The sequence below is a fragment of the Heliconius melpomene genome, chromosome 21 (genome assembly GCF_056956725.1).
Source record: "Heliconius melpomene rosina isolate 202511_hmr_F chromosome 21, ASM5695672v1, whole genome shotgun sequence".
Classification (NCBI taxonomy): Eukaryota; Metazoa; Arthropoda; class Insecta; order Lepidoptera; family Nymphalidae; genus Heliconius; species Heliconius melpomene.
Window position 1 is genome coordinate 3,927,210 of NC_140409.1, and position 10,954 is coordinate 3,938,163.

General features: G+C 35.0%; 1 protein-coding gene across 2 annotated transcripts; it reads right to left on the reverse strand.

The window, feature by feature from the left end:
• Window positions 1-357: 357 nt before the first annotated feature.
• Window positions 358-10,441, reverse strand: LOC146526895 (protein shuttle craft-like). Of its 2 annotated transcripts, XM_085206161.1 has the most exons (16): window positions 10,234-10,441; window positions 9,752-10,133; window positions 9,335-9,517; window positions 8,672-8,891; window positions 8,415-8,578; window positions 7,848-8,049; window positions 7,340-7,464; window positions 6,870-6,997; window positions 6,256-6,409; window positions 5,604-5,800; window positions 5,047-5,171; window positions 4,744-4,941; window positions 4,464-4,559; window positions 4,009-4,207; window positions 1,951-2,100; window positions 358-1,459 (listed from the first exon to the last, which is right to left on the reverse strand). In XM_085206161.1, exons 2-16 carry the CDS (start codon window positions 10,002-10,004, stop codon window positions 1,220-1,222), a joined length of 2,634 nt encoding a protein of 877 aa, XP_085062287.1. In that variant the 5' UTR covers window positions 10,005-10,133; window positions 10,234-10,441; the 3' UTR covers window positions 358-1,219. The 2 variants fall into 2 exon arrangements, with proteins under 2 accessions (XP_085062287.1, XP_085062288.1); XM_085206162.1 differs by lacking the exon at window positions 1,951-2,100.
• Between the last annotated feature and the right edge of the window lie 513 nt (window positions 10,442-10,954).

Genomic DNA, 10,954 nt, shown 5'->3' on the forward strand with positions numbered 1-10,954 from the left:
AATAAGGTGTCGGTCTGCATGCATGTAAAAACGTAATAAATTAGAAAGAAATTATGTATTCTACACAACATTTTTACATCTTTCTTCAAACAATCTTAAATTGTATATTCTATTATAACGCTTCACATGTTATGTTTTTGTCCATTCTTAAGATAGGTCGTAAAATAAGTTGTAAAATAAGTCCAAATCAATTACTTCAAAAATATACTGATGTACCGTTCCGCTACTTTCACTTGACCACAATAGCATTAAAATAAAATTTATATTAAATTACAAACAACTAACTATATTAAATTACAAACACATGAAAACATTGAATTTGTACTTTTGGTTTAAGAAAAATAAAACGCCACTTAACTAATATGTAACACTTTATTGCTTACTGTTCCATATATCTTAATAGCTGTTGCTATTACAAAGTTAGGTAACTGTAAAATCGGCCAAGGCTATTGTTTTATAGAAGATGAGATTTTCTATTATATAATATAACTTAGATATTTCGGTTTTAAGTAACATATATAAAGTGTTTAATATTTAACCAAATCCAAAAAATGTGAAAAAAAGAACAAAGATATGAAAAAAAAAACAAAAATATGAAAAAAGTACAAAAATATGAAAAAAAGAACAAAAATATGAAAAAAGTACCAAAATATGAAAAAAACCAAAAATATGAAAAAAGTACAAAAATATGAAAAAAATACAAAAATATGAAAAAAAGAACAAAAATATGAAAAAAAGAACAATATTATGAAAAAAGTACAACAATATGAAAAAAAGAACAAAAATATGAAAAAAGTACCAAAATATGAAAAAAACCAAAAATATGAAAAAAGTACAAAAATATGAAAAAAAGTACAAAAATATGAAAAAAAGAACAATATTATGAAAAAAATACAAACATATGAAAAAAAGAACAAAAATATGAAAAAAAGAACAAAAATACGAAATATTTTTCTATATGAAAACTGAAAACTGTAACTTTCTTATATGAAATATTATGTAAATACCACTTTTTTATATAAAATGATGAATATTTATTAAATATTATTATTATTCATCATAGCATATTTATTATTTATTCAGGGCACACACAGAGTGTTAAGGCACTGTTTACCACGCACCGCTCACATTGTGTGATAAGTGGTGAAAAAGAGAGAAAAGAAAAAAGAAATTCTTATAATTTATTCCCCCTGAGTGGAAATCGAATTTAATCGATCGATTAGTTTTCTGGCGGATTATCGCAATAGTCGATCTTGGGCTCCTGCTTCGCTGCGGCTTGACTGCGGGCCGCCCACGCGTTGTTAGACGGTAGTCTCGCCCAACCTCCAGACGATCCATACTTAGCAGCAGCGCTTGCGGAAGGCGGGGCTCTCTCAGTATTCAGTACGGGCCCCGGTACGCGACGCTTGCCCGCTTCACGCGCTAACACATCTAACACACTCATTGCTGGTAACCATGACTGTGAATGAAAATAATATTTTAAAATACATTTTAAATGGTGCGAAACAATAAAGCGAGAGAATAGTAACGTCTGACTGTAGGCGCAACGGTTGTGGGTTCGATTTCTACACAATTTCATTTCTTCACTGTAATAAAAAGAAAAAGTGCGGCGTCGAATTCCAGCACTCAACACGCAATATCTTGAAAATTGAGTGATAAGAAGGTAACAAAATGTCTTAACAATTTGTTCCTATGCGGGATACAGCGTGAAGTTAATAAAAAATACATCTAAAAATTATAAATGCCTCCCCACACACCCTTATAACATTTTTTTATGGAAAAGACAAAGCGATTGACAATACTGATCACGACGATGGTAAGTGATCACCATTGTCCGCAGCCAAAAACAAACAAAAACAAACAGACAGACTGACAACAAAGTCATCTTATAAGGGTTCCTTTGTTCCTTAAAAGGTACGAAGCCCTAAAAAACATATTAGCAAAATCTACCTTCTTATCAGCCGTAGCTACAACATTCCTATTAGGCTCCGCGTCGTACGCCACACTTTCACAGCCAAAGTGTTCACAGAGCTCGTGGATGAACTGCCTTTTCTGACGGTTCATTGAGGGAAAAGAGTGCGTACACGTCTTTTGTTTTGACTAAAATGTATTTTTTAAAATTATTACTTTATTTGTACATTACATTATATTAAATAACTAATATAATAAAGCGGAAGAGTTTGTTTGTTTGTTTGTTTGTTTGTTTGTTTGTTTGTTTGAACGCTAAGATCTCTGGATATACTGGTCCGATTTACATTGTTTTTGTTTTGTATGAAAGCTGTATTCTTCAGAAGTGCTATAGGCTATATAATATTACATTACACACATGTACTAATAAATTAAAATACTTTCTAATTTGACATGCAATTTATTCTGCCATGTTAATAACAACCGTCGTTTCTAAGCAACGGTTTGCACATTTGTGGTTTACATTTTGATATTAATCCTTATAAAAATAAATCCCTTTTAGCATTTCATCTAGATTGAAATTATAGTTTACTGTATAGCATTATAATAAATAGTTAAGGAGATGTCACTGATTCCAAATGACCTAGCCTACGGGCGGCATAGTATGACCGACGCGAACGGGCAGATGATGTTGACGGTTTTATAAATTTTCATACATTTTCGAACTATTGTAAATGTTTATGTAATTATTTGTTGTTTATAATTTATTTAAGCTACACTTTGGTTCTCTTCTTATTTAATTTCATATTGCTCGCAAAAATTAACCTAAGTATTTAATATAGAAAAATGTTTAGTTATTTCATAGAGTCGATATCTACGAGTATGTACGCACGGAAAACTTTAGGTACTTTTTCTAATATTAAGAATATCCTTTAGTTACTTTTACTTCTTTTGTTGGTTCATTTCAATAACTCAGATACTTTTTCTAATAATATGTCTCTACTTATTATCTCTTTGATTATTTAGGCCTATATTTTCTTACTAATTCTATTGAAAACTGAGAATAATTTCATAAATATATTTAATAAATATTCTTATAGTTCAAGCAGTCAGTATTAAATAAACATAGACGTATGTACACACATTAAATACAAAATTAACAGAAAAAATAGAATGAATTAGTACATTTTGTAGTATAAGTTAATAAAACGATATTTTTTTGTGGGAACGATGCTCGGTTAGGGAATTGAATAATTTTTATTTCATCGAGTCGCACGTCGCACTTTCATAACCAAAGTGTTTACAGAGCTCATGAATAAAATGTTTTAACAAAGTGCACATACATTTTTTGTTTCTACTGAAATGTAATTCATGAATCTGTACTTCTATACTAATATTCCAAAGCTTAACTTACTTTAACTGGCTTTATTTGCTTGAAAATGTTACGAAAACAAATTACAATTCTAATTTATCATAATCTATATATATAAAAGGACTTGTCCTCACTGACTGAGGTAAGACGCACGCACAGTCGTAACCGCTGTGCGTAGAAACGTAAAATTTGGACAAAAGTTTACTTTCGTAATCTGGACATCCACTAAGAAGGGATTTTGAAAAATGTAACCCTAAAGAGGTGAAATAGGGGTTCAAAGTTTGTATGGAAAAAAAATTAAATCGGCACCGATTCTTATAAAATTTGAAATTTAGATTTTTAAAAGTATTTAATTGAACACGTGTTTCATCGTCTTCTAGAATTCTCCCCCTAAGGGTGCAAATAAGGGGTTAAAAGTTTGTATAGGTTTTTTTTAAATCGTCACCAATTTTTATAAAATTCGAAATTCAGACTCTTAAACGTATATAATTAAACACATATTTCATGGTTTTCTAGAATTCACCCCCTAAGGGTGCAAATCAAGGGTTGAAAGTTTGTATAGGAAAATTCTTAATTCGCCACCGATTTTTATAAAATTTATAGATATTTAGACTCTTAAAAAAATTTCTTTGAACACATGTTTCATGGGTAATTAGAATTCACCCTTAAATACGCAAGCGAAGCTGCGCGCGTCCGCTAGTAAAATAATATTTAACATCCCTTCATACCTTCTGGGCAAGCTGCACTAAGTTAGTTAATCGATCATGTACGAGTTGTGCAAACGCCGGATCCCTTACTGCGGTTGCGCGGACATGTTCGCTGTAGCGTGGCGCTAACTTAGCTGACATGTCCGGGTTACGTATTTGTAGAGCCAGCTCTAAACGCCGCGAGCGAGCTTCGACTAAACATTCCTCGTCACATTCTAGTCTGGAATTGTTACAAAAGTTGTTTCATTTAGTAAACAACAGAATAGAAACCAGATAGAACATTTTAATGCTAATTATATAAATTTATATATTTCTTTTGTTGTAGATATGAACAAAAAAACTTTAAAAAAAGATTTGAAAAAAAAAAGCACTTTATATCCCGCATAAAATATAAGCAGAGGGAATCTGGGAAAGTAGTGTTAAGACATTATTTTCTCATAACATAAGTACTATACTAGGTTTACAAAATATCTTACGTTTTTAACGTGTTCCCTGGGCGTAGTGTATCTGATAAGTCCACGGTCCCACCCCACGGTTCTTGTATTTTCAATGCAGCTAGCGTGCTCATCGTTCTAAAAAATAAAATATATAAAGGATAAGTAATTGCAACCATAGTTTGGAAAGGCTTCACAAATAAAATATTTTATTTTTTAGCATCTCCCTTGTAGTTTTGTAAAAAAAGATCACATGTCGCGGCGCTGGGGTACGTAGCGAGCACGGTGTGCGCGAGGCAGTGTGACATGGGATAGTACTCACTTGGCATAGTCCCTCGAGTTGTCACAACACGTCCTCTCCTCGGTGCGTCTCGAGCAGGGGCAGGTGGCGCGCACGGGGCGGCGGCAGGGCGTGGCGCTGGGGCACGTGGTGGGCGCGGTGTGCGCGGAGCTGGTGTGACACGGGGCGGCGCATGGATGACCGCATGATGGACGTTTCTCGGTACAGGGTTGGGTACATCTGCATGGTAGAATTAACTGAGTTTTGTAAGACTAAGTGTTGGAGGTAACCATTGTATATTTATCACAGGTATAGTGTATTTAAATAATAAACAAGAGAACTCACTTGCCAGTATCACAAGGTCCCGTGTGACATTTCTTTATACAGGTATGCTTCCCGCAAGGCAGTGGCTTTCCACAAGGTAGACCGCATGAAAACTGCTCTTGAAAACATGGTATTGTTTTACGTTCCTGACAAAACAAACAATATGTTAACAACGTTAAAGTGAAATTTTAAATATAGTTTAGTGGTAAAAATTTAAGTGAATAATAATTAAACAAAGGTTATATTTAGTTTTTTTTTTCATCAGCCTATCGCCGTTGAAGGTAGGCCTCCCTCATCAAGCGCCAACCATCCCGGTCTTGGGCTTCTCGCATCAGATGGATGCGAGAAGTCATCACATTTACTTTTAAATATTTAAAATTACAAAAAAATCCACATTAGATTTTGATTAATACATTAATAAATTTGTCGTAACGCAGTGGAACAGCGTTTAAAAGTAAATTTGATTTTTGTGTTGACTCCCAAATCATGAAATAAATTACTATTATTTCCTCATTCTGGTAAGACAAAGCATGACGTTGAGCTCCTCTACTCAATGTCACATTCTTCCTAGATCGTACCTCGTGGTCACCGTAGCACCGTTTGGTGGTCAGTACGACGCACGGCGGACAGTCGCCGGAGTGGCACGCGTGGTGTGGAGGGTGGTCGCAGGTTCGGCGGCGGCGGCAGGGGACGCTGCAGGTCGAGAGTTTGGTACCACAGCGTACTGGCGGGAGGATGACCTCTGTACCACATTCACAACGGAGCTCTTCGAAACCTGGAGTGGATATTGGAGTAATTGAGTTTAACATTTATAATAAAAAATGTAATACAAGTGTTTTCAGGTCAAGAGAGATACAAATTTGGTTTCCTTTGTAAATAAATCTGTGTAATAGGAACAAAAATATTAATTTGAAATTCATATATTAAAGACTTTTATAAGCAATTTTCTAGTTAATATGTTTCTAGTTATTTAAAGACAGTTGTTAGCTAATGAATATGTATTAAAAATATATAGTTCTGTATAGTCATGTTCCGCCCAATTATCTAAACATTGTCTTGAGTGATGGAACTCAACGCCATGCTTGGTCTCTTTACGAGAACGAGGAAATAAAAATAATTCACTCTTTTAGTTCCAGAACCAATTCCATAACCGTTACTTTAACAGTATTTTTTTCATATCCTATTCCCATCCCACCCACCTATATAACAATCAAACATTGGACTACTCACTAACTCTGGCACACGGTGCACAATGCCCAATATGGCAGAACTCCTCGCAATTGTGCCGTTGGCAGGATAACGTGCGACCGCACACACCTGTGCAGCGGTGGGACGTGGCCGCACAGCACACTGTACGACAGCGGTGACGGCCGCATGATAACTTCTGTTATATATATAAAAATAAATAAGATAAAATGAAAATATCTAAAAAACCATCTTAAATAATTTAAAAATGGTATGCTATTCCAGGCAACCATATCGTAATTCATTCACTGAATAATAAATCAATTATATTGTATAATAAAGTAAAAAAACTAATAATAATAAGTAACTAAAAATAAATAACTTTAAACTTGAGATTGTAAACGCAACAGGTCGTGGTTTCGATTCCTGCTCAGGAAAATTAAATATTTAATATTTTCAATTCCCCGCTCTGGTTACGAGCGGCAATGAGTTCCACTATTCAACATGCAATGCCTCTAGAACTCGGAGCCAAGTAAGGAAAGGAAGTGCCTTAATTGGAACGGATTGTTTCAATATTAGGTTACCCGGTTCCTTCTGCCTACCCTGCTATGGGCGGGATTCTGCGTGAAGCTAAAAAAATATAACTAAAACTTCCATACCTTATTACATTTCCTCTGGCACAACACATTATTATACATTTCTGGTAGATCAGCGCAAGGCACCTCTCGACTGGAGTGTCCACAGCGACACTTTAGTAGCGTTGTGTCGGGACACTTGCGACACGCACCTGGTTGCAAGTTCATTTTTTATTATTTTACAAGTAAATGCCGTCATAGCGCATGTCACAATGGCACAGCGCTGTAAACGTGACGGTTGTGGGTTCGATTCCCACTTGGTTAATTTAAATGCTTAATTTTTTTTCCCCAATCTGTTACAAAGCAAAGCAGGGCATTAAGGGCTGTCAGTCAATATGCAATGCCTCAAGATTTCAATGGAAAGTGGGGAACGGAAGTATATTAATAAGAATGGAGTTTAACACTAGGTTCCCAGGTTCCCTTTGCCTACCCTGCTATGTGTATTACAATGTGAACCAGAAAAAATAAAATAAATTACACAATATTTTTCTTACCATCATGACAGCTTTCCATACAAAAGTGTTCGTTTCCCAGAGGACCGCAGGGGAAGGGTTTGGTGCAAATGTTACCACACAGCGGTATCGGGTCTGTGCATGACTTACGTTGATCCTTGTGAATTCTGACAAAAAACAGTTATTTCTTTTAGTTTAAATTAAAAATAAAATAAACTTCAACATTACCATTTTAACTCCCTCCAGCAGCTAACTTATCCAGCTACACAGATTGCCCAACATTTCGCATTTCGATCAGAAAGCAGAGAGCAAATCTGGGGCACTAACTTCTCACTACCTATGCCAATATTATGAAAAAAAACAACAACCACCCAGTGGCGTAGTGAAGGGGGGCATAATGCCCCGGGCGTCACTCATAAAGGGGCACCAAATAATCCGCAAAACCATCTAAGCATACATATGAAATTATATTGTGTTCGCCTGGGGGGTGCTGTGAAAGTGTTTTGCCCCGGGCGTGAGTTACGCTCGCTATGCCACTGCAACCACCCACCTAGTACCACCACAGGGACAACTCCTCACGTTGTCAGGTCTCAACGGGCACAGGGCGCACGGGGGCGCGTGGCACGCAGTGCGGCACACGTGAGCGCCGCACGCGAGCACGCGCCCGCACTCCGCGCTGCACGACCACGTGAAAACGGGGCCTGTGAGTGTGGTGCAGGGCACGGAACGGGTGCTGGCTGTGCAGTGGCATACTGGAACATATAGGGACTTTTAAATTAGATATAAACAACTATTTATAACATATATATTACATAGGGTAAAACGGTGTCCTATTTCTAAGACTTCCACTCTCTGTTTGTCTGTCCGTCTGTCACCAGGCTTTATCTTATAAACTATAACAGTGGGACAATAGAAATTATCACACATGATATATTTCTGTAAAAAACCAATAAAAATAATCGTAGGGTGATTCACATATAACAAATGTTTAACATTTCTGTGAATTAGAAACATTTTTTCTATTTTAAAATATACCTACCTGTACATGTCATTCATAAAAATTTATTTTCTCTTTATCTCATATTTTCCTTAATAATTAAACATAAGACCAAATAACCTTGAATAACACTCTCTCCACAAGCATCACAGGGTCCCTCATGACAATCCTTTTTACAAAAATGTACACCGCATTCGAGTTTCTTACGGCACTCCCTTCCACATACTTGTGGTAACTTGCTGCTGCAGAACACTGAGTGGGTTTCAGCACAGCAACCGCATTGTCTGATTTATTTGAAAGAAAAATTAAAATCCAGCCTTAAGACATGTTATTATAAGTGTTTGTATTAGTTTATTACAATAAAAAATTAATCTTACTTGCTAACGGTGGCCTGGCAAGGCGGACAAGGGCCTGGGTGACAAAGCATCATACACGGATGGGGACAGTTCCTGGGTCTCTTGCAAGATTTGCCACAAGTGTGGGCACCACTGGAGCCCCTCTCGTACACAGGGTTGCGGACCCTCCCACACATGCATCTGTACTCTGTTGGTATTGTTTGGTTTGTGTTTTGACAGGCAGGACAGCGCCATTTGCATTCTGTGGAGTAATTGTGTTTTTTTTGTGTTAGTGACGTATTTAAAAATTAGCTACATTTTCTTTGTTTAAATATTTTTTTATAATAGAATAATATCAAGTAATTAAAAAACACAACTTCCTGCTATTCCATTTTTTTATTGAGGGTAGGAGAATACACTCAATTATTCATTTTCCACCAAACTTTTTGTATAGTAATAGTGTAAATTTTTTGTTGAGTGGGGAAACAGAACAATGCCCTTTAATAATTAGAGTGAAGAAACAAAAATAAATATATTCTATGTCTTGTTTCAACCTCACAATGTCCACGACAGATTCTCAATTCCCAGTTTTTTTTATTAATTTTATTTATTTAAGTATACAGCAAGATAGATCAAAAGAAACTTTTGATGATTATTATATTATTAAACAATAAAATTTTACACAAATAAACATTTCACTCTCACCATCCATGCTACTCATAGCCCATTTTCTAATACACCTTAAATGAAAAACATGATAACAGTTGCCGCAGTACCACACTGGGTCTGTCTGTGTCACTCTCTCACAGCATACTATACATTCTAGAGTCCCTTTGTCCAATTGTTCACTGAGACTCTCACGCTGTGTCATATCTGTATTCGCTGAAGCTGTGGAAGCAATTATATTTTAATATGTAAGTAAATTTTCCTTATTACTAAGTACTTAAGCCTAAGTATCAAAAAAGAAGCCTAAGTATCTTCAACCTAATCTACTTGAGTATTTTTTTCTTTAAGACTATTAGAACATGAAATAACACATTTATTATTATATTACTTTTATTAAATATTTAAGAAAATTTTAGAAATATTACAAATAATAAAGTTTTTATGAAAAAAAATTACCTGACACCATAGATGATTTATGTCTTCCTTTCATAGGACTATTAGGTACATTATCTCTATTCTTTTCTTCTCTATATTGCAAATACGAATTAGCATTTTGTTCATCTTCAACATACTGACCGTTGTGGTCATATTGCCTATTAGGATTAGGATAGTGTGATTGGTTTGCATATTGATTATTATTTTCACTATCCCAATTATTAGGAGGTAGATATTGGTTATTGTAGTTATATGAGTTGTTCCATTGAGACATAGTGATAATAGAAACTTAATAGATTTTATGAAACATATAATGTATGGATCTGATATGGTAGACAAGTAGTTTACGTTCTCTGTATATTTTCGATGGTATTTTAGGCCGAGACCTGTGTTTCTTGGTCCTCTGAAATGATTATAACACGAAATACGTTATTAAAGGTCCCAATTTAAAATTAACGACATGTGGCACAACACGTAATAATCCCGCTAAAAGCACTACTTACCAACTGTTCATTATATTGGCACTAAATATTAGATAAAAAACTAAAGAACTAAAATAAACTAAAATAATTTAGCAACTTAAAAATATAATGAAGTTACTGGGACTATGTGTCAAGATGATTCGGGTTCTATTGAAAGAGGAACAACGGCTGTTAACTTCCAAATAAAAAGTTTTGTTTGCAAACATACATAGCTATTCTTTGCTTGTTGTGTTTGGTGCTAGAAATGGCATTAGTTCATTTTACGGTACTTTTATGCTTGAAAAATGCATATTTGCTTAATTATAATAAATTTATATTATCGGCTGAAGAATATTGGACAAAAAGAATTATACATAAAATTGGATTTTTATAATATTAATTTCATTTTTTCATATTATTCATATTTTGTTATATTTGTCAATGGCAACAATGTTATCTGGGTTGGGTTAATTAACATGGCGGTTGATCGTGTTCGTGAGTAAATGTGTTCTGTGGACATGTCGAAAAATTCATGATTAACGTTAACTGTATCTCCAGTTAGCCACCAGAGATACATTATTAATATTGGGCGTAAGACTGTAGCTTTATTGTTATCCAACGGGAGATCCATCCGACGGGAGAAGAAGAAAAGTAATAACACTTGGAAACCTAGTAGTTTGGCTTTAACGATACATTCGATAACCAGCATCTTGAGCCAGGGCTTGTTAACGTTACCAATTCCTATTTAAAATAACGGTAATTC

Coding starts and splice junctions, on each gene's coding strand:
- LOC146526895 (XM_085206161.1), bottom strand. CDS start 10,004: ATGTCTCAATGGAACAACTCATATAACTACAATAACCAATATCTACCT. Junction 6,410..6,869: donor GCCAGAGGAAATGTAATAAG/GTATGGAAGTTT, acceptor TATATATAACAG/AAGTTATCATGCGGCCGTCA. Junction 4,942..5,046: donor GGACCTTGTGATACTGGCAA/GTGAGTTCTCTT, acceptor TCTACCATGCAG/ATGTACCCAACCCTGTACCG.